The 15,025-nt window shown below is 38.1% G+C and overlaps 1 protein-coding gene across 2 annotated transcripts in view; it reads right to left on the bottom strand.

Annotated features, from left to right (window-relative positions):
* Positions 1-627: 627 nt before the first annotated feature.
* Positions 628-15,025, bottom strand: part of aifm2 (apoptosis inducing factor mitochondria associated 2) — a 31,291-nt gene continuing 16,893 nt past the window's right edge. For both annotated transcript variants that reach the window (XM_058386114.1, XM_058386115.1), the window contains exon 7: positions 628-14,948. In XM_058386114.1, the coding sequence (XP_058242097.1) occupies positions 1,296-14,948 (13,653 nt within the window). In that variant the 3' untranslated portion in view covers positions 628-1,295. The remainder of the gene's footprint in view (positions 14,949-15,025) is intronic.

Below are 15,025 nucleotides of genomic sequence, written 5' to 3'. Positions count from 1 at the left end.
GAGGCCACTAGTAGGTCATTTTCCACTTTAAGCAGTGCTGTCTTTGTGCTAAGATGAGGCCTAACTTCTGACTGACAGATTTTATGAATGTTATTCCTCTGTAGGTATACACATAACTGTGGTACTACAATCCTTCCTTCCTTTAATTAGTTGGACAGCTCACAGATGTTAAGGTCAGGTTTTTTAATCACCTGTGTTTGATAATTGGTAGTTTAGGCACATAACCAGTGCTAAGGAAAGTATTGATTATTTTTAGAAGAGATTTGGTTGCTTCTGGTCTTATCTATTTGAAGAAACATGTAGGTAATCAAGGGACTATGTAAAAAAAAAAAAGAACCTAAAAGTTTAATGCCAATATTTTTGTTAACCCAATTGATTTAAAGCTGAACATTAACACTTCAACCTTACACTTTCATTTCTAATGTTTTGTGGTGGTAAATAGAGACAAAACTGTGGAAATTGGCTATAGAGTGTATTTGCTACAAAACTGATGCAGAATACTTGGGTTTTAGATGAATCACCAAACATATTTGGTGCACATTCAGTAAGTGAAGAGAATGAGAGCATAAACAATAAAAGTTTCTGGTTTTCATAAAAAAAAAAAATTAAGAATATTCAAGATAACCATTAGATGACCATTTTTATTTTACAAGATTTATTGTGGTATATGCACATATTTTAATACATTTATTCATTTAGATGTACATATATCGTGTTTTACAATACTGTATGACATGGAATGGACCTTGTCTGAACATTTTTTAAAAATGTACTTTCTCTTCACAAAGCTGCAAAATCTTAAATGCTTAAAGTTAATCACGATTATAGCTGGAAATGCAATAATTAAATGAAACTGACACTTGTGCAAAAAAATATTGTACTATTATCACTTTTCAACAGTCACATATATTATATATTTTCCCATAAATATCTCTAAATGTGACACAGTTATATTTAATTGTATATGAACAAGAGGGCACTGTAAACAATTTCAACAGAGAATACTTTTACTGTAATGGGTGCTGAATGCCCATGTTTCTCTATACTGAGTATCCTAAGCGTTATTAGCTAACCATATTTTTTTAATTATGCCATTAAAATAGGTGTTAATTGCTATCCCTAACTTGTATTATGTTTGCACAACACATTTGGTTAAACATGTAATAAAAATGGATTCTGAAGTATAATACCGCGCCAATCTTACAGAAAATGTGTAGTTTTTGTGAGACCACACCGACTTTTCTGGTTTGCACACTCATAATTCTGTATATTCTAAGAATTCTAAAAGTGACAACTCATTTCCCCTCATTCTCATCTGCAGAGGAATCTGCATGCCTTAGTAATGTTTCAGTGCTCATTACAGTTGTTTGACTTGGCTCTGCCTCCTCAAAAAATCTAATTTTTTCAGTGTGTACACTGTCTCTTAACTTTTGAATTGAGGATGCTGTGTCATCAGAGATAGGCTCAGTAGAGTCTCCTTCAAAAACCTGTATTCTCTGTGTCACAAACATTTTCTCTTTGTCATCACCAAAGACTTCCTTTACAACATGCTTCTCCACTATTCTATGTCCTGTTCGCATTATTGTTTCCTCAACTGAAAACATTGAGTCAGTGGCTTTTTCTGGAGGCAAAGTTTGTGTATGCACTTTAGTGAGAATCGCAGCATGTTCTGTTTTAGACACATTTTGTACATTTGACACAACTATATGTCCTGACATTTGTTTCAGAGTATCCACTGAAGAAGAGGATGTTTCAGAAGAGAATGGAATGTTTACTTTTTCTGGCTGATGAGGCTCCATAGATATTATTTCAGTCCTGGCTGTGGAAGTAATAATATCACCATGTACGTCACTTACTTCAGCATTAGCGGAGGGCTCACAGTATTTTACTTTGACCTTAGTAGGGCTGGCCAGCGACAGGCCCATCTGTTCAGATGTAAGCGCAGAACTTACATCAGCAAAAGCATCAGATGAACTCAGTGACAAAGTAGGACTGACACTGTCATCATCAATATCCCTTGTGTCTCTTGTAAAACTTTTCTTGGACTCATTTTCATTTATGTCACCTTGTGTACTATGTTCAGTTTTTTTGTAAAATTGGAAGGTTACTTTCTCATTGCCTTTGGCTGTTTTGGTTGTAGAGGGAAACTTGGGAAATCTAAACCAGTCACTGCTTTCAGGTTGTGTTTGTTTTTGGTCTGTCTTCAATTTTTCATGAGCTCTGCCATCTTCATGTTTTGATATATACTCTGTTGATAACTGACCTCTGACTGCAATGTTATGTTCATGTTTCAAAGGATCTGAATATTTTTTCATTGTTTCTTCAATTTCATCAAAATTAGGCATATTAAATTCAACTTCAAAGCCACTGAAAACATCACCATGTGATGGCAATATAAATTTTGACATCTTCACTTCTTGTTTATACTTTTGTGTTGCTTCTAAGACAACGTCAAGGGCATTATTGTCAACAACTCTATCTTCATCGCCACATTTTCCCTCTTGGGAATACAATTCTGCTATGGCTACATCATTGTTTGCCTTACAGTCTAATTTAGTAAATTTCACATCAATATCTTTAGAATCTACTTCTGGTAGGTCTGCTTTCACTGTTACACCTTGCACTTCAACATCAGGTGGATGAACTTCTAATTGTGCCTTTGGTAAAGAAATGTCAATCTCTGCCTTGTCTGAAGTTACATCAAATTTTGGTCCTTTTACTTCAGAAAGGCTGATTCCAAATTTTGGAAATTTCAATGTACTGCCTTGTTCCTTTGTTTTTATATCTTGATCTTTCATTTCCACACTGACAGATTTTTCTTTGTCTAGATCAGGTCCTTTTATGTTTACTGAGAGTGGCTCTGTTGACAAATTTATCTCTGCATCTGGTAAACTTATGTCAGGTTCTACATCAGAGACCTCTACTGATGCTTTTGGACCTTTAGTTCCAAACTTTGGGAAGTTGATTGATGGCAATTTAAACTTTGTTGGAGAACCAAACTTTGATTTTCCTTTTTGTTTTGCATCTTCCACTGATACTGTAACATCAGTAGATGGTCTTTCAATTTCTATACTTCCTTCAGGCAAAGACACATCAACATTTGGGAGACTCACTTCACCTTTGGGAACCTTAACTTCTGGTTTGCTAATTCCAATTCCAGGGAATGAAAAGCCTGGTGTTTTCATTTTCACTTCAGTATCTTTAGAATCTATTTCTGGCAGGTCTACTTTCATTTCAGCTGTTACACCTTGCACTTCAACATCAGGTGGATGTACTTCTACTTTTGCCTTTGGTACAGAAATGTCAATCTCTGCCTTGTCTGAACTTACATCAAGTGTTGGTCCCTTTATTTCAGGAAGGCTGATTCCAAATTTTGGCAATTTGAATTTACCCCCCTGTTCCTTCATTTGGATATCCTGATCTTTGATTTCCACACTGAGAGGTTTCAATTCTTTGTCTGCATCAGGCCCTTTTATATCTACTGACAGTGGCTCAGCTGACAATTTTATCTCTCCTTCTGGTAGATTTATTTCAGGTCGTTTAACATCCACATCCACACCAGAGATCTCCACTGATGCTTTTGGACCTTTAATTCCGAACTTTGGCAAGTTGATTGAAGGTAATTTAAACTTTGTTGGAGAACCAAATTTTGATTTGCCTTTTTGTTCTGCATCTTCCACTGATACTGCAACATCTGTGGATGGTCTTTCGATTTCTGTACTTCCTTCAGGCAAAGACACATCAACATTTGGGAGACTCACTTCACCTTTGGGAACCTTAAATTCTGGTTTGCTAAATCCAATTCCAGGAAAAGAAAACCCTGGTGATTTCATTTTCACTTCAGTATCTTTAGAATCTATTTCTGGCAGGTCTACTTTTATTTCAGCAGTTACACCTTGCACTTCAACATCAGGTGGATGTACTTCTACTTTTGCCTTTGGTACAGAAATGTCAATCTCTGCCTTGTCTGAACTTACATCAAGTTTTGGTCCCTTTATTTCAGGAAGGCTGATTCCAAATTTTGGCAATTTGAATTTACCTCCCTGTTCCTTCATTTGGATATCCTGATCTTTGAATTCAACACTGAGAGGTTTCAATCCTTTGTCTGCATCAGGCCCTTTTATATCTACTGACAGTGGCTCAGCTGACAATTTTATCTCTCCTTCTGGTAGATTTATTTCAGGTCCTTTAACATCCACATCCACACCAGAGACTTCTACTGATGCCTTGGGACCTTTAATTCCAAACTTTGGCAAGTTGATTGAAGGCAATTTAAACTTTGTTGGAGAACCAAATTTTGATTTGCCTTTTTGTTCTGCATCTTCCACTGATACTGCAACATCTGTAGATGGTCTTTCGATTTCTATACTTCCTTCAGGCAAAGACACATCAACATTTGGGAGACTCACTTCACCTTTAGGAACCTTAAATTCTGGTTTGCTAATTCCAATTCCAGGAAAGGAAAACCCTGGTGTCTTCATTTTCACTTCAGTATCTTTAGAATCTATTTCTGGCAGGTCTATGTTTATTCCAGCAGTCACACCTTGCACTTCAACATCAGGTGGATGTACTTCTACTTTTGCCTTTGGTACAGAAATGTCAATCTCTGCCTTGTCTGAACTTACATCAAGTTTTGGTCCCTTTATTTCAGGAAGGCTGATTCCAAATTTTGGCAATTTGAATTTACCTCCCTGTTCCTTCATTTGGATATCATGATCTTTCAATTCCACACTGAGAGGTTTCAATTCTTTGTCTGCATCAGGCCCTTTTATATCTACTGACAGTGGCTCAGCTGACAATTTTATCTCTCCTTCTGGTAGATTTATTTCAGGTCGTTTAACATCCACATCCACACCAGAGACTTCTACTGATGCCTTGGGACCTTTAATTCCAAACTTTGGCAAGTTGATTGAAGGTAATTTAAACTTTGTTGGAGAACCAAATTTTGATTTGCCTTTTTGTTCTGCATCTTCCACTGATACTGCAACATCTGTAGATGGTCTTTCGATTTCTATACTTCCTTCAGGCAAAGACACATCAACATTTGGGAGACTTACTTCACCTTTAGGAACCTTAAATTCTGGTTTGCTAATTCCAATTCCAGGAAAGGAAAACCCTGGTGTCTTCATTTTCACTTCAGTATCTTTAGAATCTATTTCTGGCAGGTCTATGTTTATTCCAGCAGTCACACCTTGCACTTCAACATCAGGTGGATGTACTTCTACTTTTGCCTTTGGTACAGAAATGTCAATCTCTGCCTTGTCTGAACTTACATCAAGTTTTGGTCCCTTTATTTCAGGAAGGCTAATTCCAAATTTTGGCAATTTGAATTTACCTCCCTGTTCCTTCATTTGGATATCCTGATCTTTCAATTCCACACTGAGAGGTTTCAATTCTTTGTCTGCATCAGGCCCTTTTATATCTACTGACAGTGGCTCAGCTGACAATTTTATCTCTCCTTCCGGTAGATTTATTTCAGGTCCTTTAACATCCACATCCACACCAGAGACTTCTACTGATGCCTTGGGACCTTTAATTCCAAACTTTGGCAAGTTGATTGAAGGTAATTTAAACTTTGTTGGAGAACCAAATTTTGATTTGCCTTTTTGTTCTGCATCTTCCACTGATACTGCAACATCTGTAGATGGTCTTTCGATTTCTATACTTCCTTCAGGCAAAGACACATCAACATTTGGGAGACTTACTTCACCTTTAGGAACCTTAAATTCTGGTTTGCTAATTCCAATTCCAGGAAAGGAAAACCCTGGTGTCTTCATTTTCACTTCAGTATCTTTAGAATCTATTTCTGGCAGGTCTATGTTTATTCCAGCAGTCACACCTTGCACTTCAACATCAGGTGGATGTACTTCTACTTTTGCCTTTGGTACAGAAATGTCAATCTCTGCCTTGTCTGAACTTACATCAAGTTTTGGTCCCTTTATTTCAGGAAGGCTAATTCCAAATTTTGGCAATTTGAATTTACCTCCCTGTTCCTTCATTTGGATATCCTGATCTTTCAATTCCACACTGAGAGGTTTCAATTCTTTGTCTGCATCAGGCCCTTTTATATCTACTGACAGTGGCTCAGCTGACAATTTTATCTCTCCTTCTGGTAGATTTATTTCAGGTCCTTTAACATCCACATCCACACCAGAGACTTCTACTGATGCCTTGGGACCTTTAATTCCAAACTTTGGCAAGTTGATTGAAGGTAATTTAAACTTTGTTGGAGAACCAAATTTTGATTTGCCTTTTTGTTCTGCATCTTCCATTGATACTGCAACATCTGTGGATGGTCTTTCGATTTCTATACTTCCTTCAGGCAAAGACACATCAACATTTGGGAGACTCACTTCACCTTTAGGAACCTTAAATTCTGGTTTGCTAATTCCAATTCCAGGAAAGGAAAACCCTGGTGATTTCATTTTCACTTCAGTATCTTTAGAATCCATTTCTGGCAGGTCTATGTTTATTCCAGCAGTCACACCTTGCACTTCAACATCAGGTGGATGTACTTCTACTTTTGCCTTTGGTACAGAAATGTCAATCTCTGCCTTGTCTGAACTTACATCAAGTTTTGGTCCCTTTATTTCAGGAAGGCTGATTCCAAATTTTGGCAATTTGAATTTACCTCCCTGTTCCTTCATTTGGATATCCTGATCTTTCAATTCCACGCTGAGAGGTTTCAATTCTTTGTCTGCATCAGGCCCTTTTATATCTACTGACAGTGGCTCAGCTGACAATTTTATCTCTCCTTCTGGTAGATTTATTTCAGGTCCTTTAACATCCACATCCACACCAGAGACTTCTACTGATGCCTTGGGACCTTTAATTCCAAACTTTGGCAAGTTGATTGAAGGCAATTTAAACTTTGTTGGAGAACCAAATTTTGATTTGCCTTTTTGTTCTGCATCTTCCATTGATACTGCAACATCTGTGGATGGTCTTTCGATTTCTATACTTCCTTCAGGCAAAGACACATCAACATTTGGGAGACTCACTTCACCTTTAGGAACCTTAAATTCTGGTTTGCTAATTCCAATTCCAGGAAAGGAAAACCCTGGTGATTTCATTTTCACTTCAGTATCTTTAGAATCCATTTCTGGCAGGTCTATGTTTATTCCAGCAGTCACACCTTGCACTTCAACATCAGGTGGATGTACTTCTACTTTTGCCTTTGGTACAGAAATGTCAATCTCTGCCTTGTCTGAACTTACATCAAGTTTTGGTCCCTTTATTTCAGGAAGGCTGATTCCAAATTTTGGCAATTTGAATTTACCTCCCTGTTCCTTCATTTGGATATCCTGATCTTTCAATTCCACGCTGAGAGGTTTCAATTCTTTGTCTGCATCAGGCCCTTTTATATCTACTGACAGTGGCTCACCTGACAATTTTATCTCTCCTTCTGGTAGATTTATTTCAGGTCCTTTAACATCCACATCCACACCAGAGACTTCTACTGATGCCTTGGGACCTTTAATTCCAAACTTTGGCAAGTTGATTGAAGGCAATTTAAACTTTGTTGGAGAACCAAATTTTGATTTGCCTTTTTGTTCTGCATCTTCCACTGATACTGCAACATCTGTAGATGGTCTTTCGATTTCTATACTTCCTTCAGGCAAAGACACATCAACATTTGGGAGACTCACTTCACCTTTAGGAACCTTAAATTCTGGTTTGCTAATTCCAATTCCAGGAAAGGAAAACCCTGGTGTTTTCATTTTCACTTCAGTATCTTTAGAATCTATTTCTGGCAGGTCTATGTTTATTCCAGCAGTCACACCTTGCACTTCAACATCAGGTGGATGTACTTCTACTTTTGCCTTTGGTACAGAAATGTCAATCTCTGCCTTGTCTGAACTTACATCAAGTTTTGGTCCCTTTATTTCTGGAAGGCTGAATCCAAATTTTGGCAATTTGAATTTACCTCCCTGTTCCTTCATTTGGATATCATGATCTTTCAATTCCACACTGAGAGGTTTCAATTCTTTGTCTGCATCAGGCCCTTTTATATCTACTGACAGTGGCTCAGCTGACAATTTTATCTCTCCTTCTGGTAGATTTATTTCAGGTCCTTTAACATCCACATCCACACCAGAGACTTCTACTGATGCCTTGGGACCTTTAATTCCAAACTTTGGCAAGTTGATTGAAGGTAATTTAAACTTTGTCGGAGAACCAAATTTTGATTTGCCTTTTTGTTCTGCATCTTCCACTGACACTGCAACATCTGTAGATGGTCTTTCGATTTCTATACTTCCTTCAGGCAAAGACACATCAACATTTGGGAGACTCACTTCACCTTTAGGAACCTTAAATTCTGGTTTGCTAATTCCAATTCCAGGAAAGGAAAACCCTGGTGTTTTCATTTTCACTTCAGTATCTTTAGAATCCATTTCTGGCAGGTCTATGTTTATTCCAGCAGACACACCTTGCACTTCAACATCAGGTGGATGTACTTCTACTTTTGCCATTGGTACAGAAATGTCAATCTCTGCCTTGTCTGAACTTACATCAAGTTTTGGTCCCTTTATTTCAGGAAGGCTAATTCCAAATTTTGGCAATTTGAATTTACCTCCCTGTTCCTTCATTTGGATATCCTGATCTTTCAATTCCACACTGAGAGGTTTCAATTCTTTGTCTGCATCAGGCCCTTTTATATCTACTGACAGTGGCTCAGCTGACAATTTTATCTCTCCTTCTGGTAGATTTATTTCAGGTCCTTTAACATCCACATCCACACCAGAGACTTCTACTGATGCCTTGGGACCTTTAATTCCAAACTTTGGCAAGTTGATTGAAGGCAATTTAAACTTTGTTGGAGAACCAAATTTTGATTTGCCTTTTTGTTCTGCATCTTCCACTGATACTGCAACATCTGTTGATGGTCTTTCGATTTCTATACTTCCTTCAGGCAAAGACACATCAACATTTGGGAGACTCACTTCACCTTTAGGAACCTTAAATTCTGGTTTGCTAATTCCAATTCCAGGAAAGGAAAACCCTGGTGTCTTCATTTTCACTTCAGTATCTTTAGAATCTATTTCTGGCAGGTCTATGTTTATTCCAGCAGTCACACCTTGCACTTCAACTTCAGGTGGATGTACTTCTACTTTTGCCTTTGGTACAGAAATGTCAATCTCTGCCTTGTCTGAACTTACATCAAGTTTTGGTCCCTTTATTTCTGGAAGGCTGATTCCAAATTTTGGCAATTTGAATTTACCTCCCTGTTCCTTCATTTGGATATCATGATCTTTCAATTCCACACTGAGAGGTTTCAATTCTTTGTCTGCATCAGGCCCTTTTATATCTACTGACAGTGGCTCAGCTGACAATTTTATCTCTCCTTCTGGTAGATTTATTTCAGGTCCTTTAACATCCACATCCACACCAGAGACTTCTACTGATGCCTTGGGACCTTTAATTCCAAACTTTGGCAAGTTGATTGAAGGCAATTTAAACTTTGTTGGAGAACCAAATTTTGATTTGCCTTTTTGTTCTGCATCTTCCACTGATACTGCAACATCTGTAGATGGTCTTTCGATTTCTATACTTCCTTCAGGCAAAGACACATCAACATTTGGGAGACTTACTTCACCTTTAGGAACCTTAAATTCTGGTTTGCTAATTCCAATTCCAGGAAAGGAAAACCCTGGTGTCTTCATTTTCACTTCAGTATCTTTAGAATCTATTTCTGGCAGGTCTATGTTTATTCCAGCAGTCACACCTTGCACTTCAACATCAGGTGGATGTACTTCTACTTTTGCCTTTGGTACAGAAATGTCAATCTCTGCCTTGTCTGAACTTACATCAAGTTTTGGTCCCTTTATTTCAGGAAGGCTAATTCCAAATTTTGGAAATTGGATTTTACCCCCCTGTTCCTTCATTTGGATATCCGGGCCTTTCATTTCCACGCTGAGAGGTTTCAAGTCTTTGCCTGCATCAGGCCCTTTTATATCCACTGACAGTGGCTCAGCTGACAATTTTAATTCTCCTTCTGGTAGTTTTATTTCAGGTCCTTTAACATCCACATCCACACCAGAGACTTCTACTGATGCCTTGGGACCTTTAATTCCAAACTTTGGCAAGTTGATTGAAGGCAATTTAAACTTTGTTGGAGAACCAAATTTTGATTTGCCTTTTTGTTCTGCATCTTCCATTGATACTGCAACATCTGTAGATGGTCTTTCAATTTCTATACTTCCTTGAGGCAAAGACACATCAACATTTGGGAGACTCACTTCACCTTTGGGAACCTTAAATTCTGGTTTGCTAATTCCAATTCCAGGAAAAGAAAACCCTGGTGACTTCATTTTCACTTCAGTATCTTTAGAATCTATTTCTGGCAGGTCTACTTTTATTTCAGAAGTTACACCTTGCACTTCAACATCAGGTGGATGTGCTTCTACTTTTGCATTTGGTATAGAAATGTCAATCTCTGCCTTGTCTGAACGTACACCAAATGTTGGTCCCTTTATTTCAGGAAGGCTAATTCCAAATTTTGGAAATTGGATTTTACCCCCCTGTTCCTTCATTTGGATATCCGGGCCTTTCATTTCCACGCTGAGAGGTTTCAAGTCTTTGCCTGCATCAGGCCCTTTTATATCCACTGACAGTGGCTCAGCTGACAATTTTAATTCTCCTTCTGGTAGTTTTATTTCAGGTCCTTTAACATCCACATCCACACCAGAGACTTCTACTGATGCCTTGGGACCTTTAATTCCAAACTTTGGCAAGTTGATTGAAGGTAATTTAAACTTTGTTGGAGAACCAAATTTTGATTTGCCTTTTTGTTCTGCATCTTCCATTGATACTGCAACATCTGTAGATGGTCTTTCGATTTCTATACTTCCTTCAGGCAAAGACACATCAACATTTGGGAGACTCACTTCTCCTTTAGCATCCTTAATGTCTGGTTTGCTAAATCCAATTCCAGGAAAGGAAAAGCCTGGTGTCTTCATTTTCACTTCAGTCTCTTTAGAATCTACTTCTGGTAGGTCTATGTTTATTCCAGCAGTCACACCTTGCACTTCAACATCAGGTGGATGTACTTCTACCTTTGCCTTTGGTATAGAAATGTCAAACTCTGCCTTGTCTGAACTCACATCAAGTGTTGGTCCCTTTATTTCAGGATGGCTGATTCCAAATTTTGGCAATTTGAATTTACTTCCCTGTTCCTTCATTTGGATATCCGGGCCTTTCATTTCCACACTGAGAGGTTTCAATTCTTTATCTAGATCAGGCCATTTTATATCCACTGACAGTGGCTCAGCTGACAATTTCATCTCTCCTTCTGGTAGATTTATTTCAGGTCCTTTAACATCGAAATCCACATCAGAGACCTCTATTGATGCTTTTTGAACTTTAGCTTCTAACTTTGGCAAGCTGATTGATGGCAATTTAAACTTTGTCGGAGAACCTAACTTTGATTTGCCTTTTTGTTCTGCATCTTCCACTGATACTGCAACATCTGTAGATGGTCGTTCGATTTCTATACTTCCTTGAGGCAAAGACACATCAACATTTGGGAGACTCACTTCACCTTTGGGAAACTTAATGTCTGGTTTGCTAATTCCAATTCCAGGAAAAGAAAACCCTGGTGTCTTCATTTTCACTTCAAGACCTTTAGAATCTACTTTTGGCAGGTCCGCATTTATTCGACCTTTTACACCTTGTATTTCAACATCAGGTGGATGTACTTCTACTTTTGACTTTGGAACAGAAATATCAATCTCTGCTGCTGTCTTTGGAATGTTAACTTTGTCAACTGACATGTCTACTTTCACTTCAGGTGTTCTAGCTTGCACTTCACTATCAGGTCGAGTCACCTGTACTTTCCCCTCTGGTATAGAAATGTCAATTTCTGCCTTGTCTATATCTATTTTTGGTCCTTTTACTTCAGGAAGGCTGATTCCAAATTTTGGCAATTTAAATTTACTTCCTTTTGCCTCACTTTGGATGTCCATATTAGTAAATTGCATACTGACAGATTCCTTCTGTCTGTCTACATCAGGCTCTTTTATATCAGATGGCTCAGTAGATAATTTTAATTCTGTATGTGGCAGACTCATGTCAGCTCCTTTAACATCAACAGCCACATCAGAAGTCTCTACTGCTGACTTTGTAACTTTCATTCCAAAATTTGGAAACTTGATTGAAGGAATTTTGAACTTTGTTGGAGAACCAAACTTTGTTGCATCCTTTTGTTTACCATCTTTCACTGATATTGCAATTTTTGTGTTTGCATCATCCATTTCTGTATGTCCCTCTGGTAAAGACATATCAACATTGGTAACATAAGAGGCTGGGGGTGCATGTTCAGATTTAGATATCCCAAATCTGGGAAATGAAAACCCTGGCCTTTTAATTTTCACTTCAGTTATTTCAGAGTCTGCGTCTGGTAGGTCTGTGCTCACATCATGTTTTACAGCTGGTGGTTCTGCTTTAGGTGAGTGCACTACTGGCACTTTACCACTTTCCTCTGATACAGAACTGTCATCATCTTTCTTTGAAGTACAAATAATACTTGGTGCTTTTACTTCAGGAAAACTGAGCTCAAATTTTGGTAATTTGAACTTCTTTCCTTGCCCTTCAGTTTCAGTATCCTGACCTCTGACAGGCAGTCTATCTTTATTCACATCAGTGCCATCTATATCCGAACAAAATGGCTCAGTTGATAATTTTATTTTATCCTCTGGTAAATTTTTTTCAGCTTCTTTCACTTGCACGTCCACAGCAGTGATATCTATTTCTCCAGTTGGAACTTCAGTCCCAAATTCTGGCAGGGTGATTGAGGGAATTTTAAATTTTGTTTTGGCAAACTTTGTGTCTGTTTTTTGTGGCAAGTCCAGGTTATCTTCTAAAATCTTGGTTTCCTGTACTTGAACATCTATATTTTCAAATTCTCCTATGTCAGGAGTTTTGGATTTGGGTTTCTCATAGATCTTTGGTTCTCCACCATCCATTTTAGAGGAATACTTCTTTGGTGATTCAGTACTAATATCTGGAGACTGAGTATCAAGTTTTGTGCCTTCAGGTCCTTCGATTGTTATTTTTGTTTTCTTTGATTTCTTTTCATGACCTTTCCTGTCACCATGTTTTTTAGTTTTTGGCTTTTCAGCTTGGTCAAGATCTGCTGTGCACTGGAAATTTGATTCCTTTACTGCTTCCATCCCTGGTATTTCAATATCTTCCCGCTTTGGGAGTTTAAAGTTTAGAGCTTCAAATCTCCCATAATCTGTTATCTGTGGCTGTGTGTAGTCTATTTTCAGCACTGCTATTGATGTCTGCTCATCAATATAAGGTAGCTCAACATTGGGCATCTTTATTGCTCTGTCCTTATCTACAGCATCAGAATCTAGTGACTTTTCTTCACCAACTTTAGTTTTAGGCAAAATAATGCCACTGTCTGTACTTGTGATGGATATTTTATGTGGTGATCCCCTTGGGGTCAATGTAGACCTATCTGACTTCAGTTCAATTTCTTTTTGAACAAGAACTCCTGTTATGTCCCCCTCAGGCAGTTTAAAAGCAGGGAACTTGGAAACAGCCACTTTAACATCCTCAACATTGAATTCTTCGTCTGTTTGTAGAGCCTGGATTTCTCTCTCCTTTGTGATATCTATAATTTTCTCAATTTTTGGAACCTTAATTTCTGGTGTCTGAAAACTGGTCTTTTTTTCTTTATTTTCCATCCCTGGAATTTCAATATCTTCTCGTTTTGGTAGGTGCGTCCTAATTTTTTCCACCTCTGTCATTTTGATTAGTTCATGGGTTACAATTCCAGAATGATCTACCTTTGGCAATTTAAACTCTGATGCTGATCTTTTATCTACATCAGCTAGAATAAAATCGCTAGTTTCTGTTGGTAACTTGGTAGTTTTCACTAAAATTAAATCTTTGTCTACAGCATGTCCATCAGACATTTTCCCCACTTGCATTATCTCAGAAAAATCTGGTGACATGAACTGAAGCCCATTTACTGTGCTCACAAAGTGAGTCTTTGATGTGGCCATGTCTGCCAATGGACCTCTGGTTCGAATCCCATAACTCTCATTTTCAAACACAGATTTCTCCTTCCTTTGCTTCTCATTGCCAATCCCTGGAGATTTTTTTGTTACTCCTACACCAATATCTAAATTTGGCATGCTAAGTTCAGCATTTCCATATTCCATTTTTTTCTCTGAACTATCTTTTCTCATTCCCTGTCTGCTGATGTCATTGTCAAGTTGAGGTATTTCTACCCCTGTCTGTGATAATACAACATTGTCACAGGCAGATATATCTGAAATTTTGTACAAAGCTTTGATAGTTTCTGCTTGGTTCTTTGTTCCAACATCAGGTTTCTCCTTCTGATGAATTCTAACTTTCATTTCTGAGCTCTCTATTTTTCCTTCCTCTGCAAGAGCAACTGAAATATCTGTAGTCTTCAATGTGTTGCCCAAACTAATTAAATGAGCCTCATGATGTTCCATTCCTGACAAACTCTGAAATGCATCTCCAGTCTTCGGAGAAACCTTATTTTCAGCTCCATCCATGACCTGTGGAATCTCTGGTATTTTTTCCTCATGTGCTTCCGGAATCTTTTCTTCTAATATATCATCCACTTGTTGATTTTCCCAAACCAGCACCTTCTCATTACTCTGGGATTCCTCAACTGACTTGCTCCTGTTGCCCTTCATCTTCATTTTTAGTTGAACTTTGTGCTTTTTTTTCTTGTCTTTTTCATCTGGACATTTCAGGGGAGATTTTAGTGGCGATTCAGTGTCACTGGTTGGTGGGCTCATCTCTAATTTCCGGTGTTCCTCTGCTTCTGATGTGCTGTGAGATCTCTTGAATTGCACTCTGGGTCCCTTGCCAAAGGAAGGGAACTTTGGCCATGAGATGCGTTCTTGCTGTTTTTTCATCTTTCTCTGACTTCTCATTGTTGGTGAGCCCTGGTCTTTTTCCTATGGAAGGAAACAAGGGATATGTTAGACATCAAAACCTATGTAAGTATGTAATCTAATGTAAGAAACGTTGAATT

Source organism: Hemibagrus wyckioides, linkage group LG03, assembly GCF_019097595.1.
Source record: "Hemibagrus wyckioides isolate EC202008001 linkage group LG03, SWU_Hwy_1.0, whole genome shotgun sequence".
NCBI lineage: Eukaryota > Metazoa > Chordata > Actinopteri > Siluriformes > Bagridae > Hemibagrus > Hemibagrus wyckioides.
Note: the sequence above shows the minus strand (reverse complement) of the source record. Positions and strands in the feature narration are given on the sequence as shown.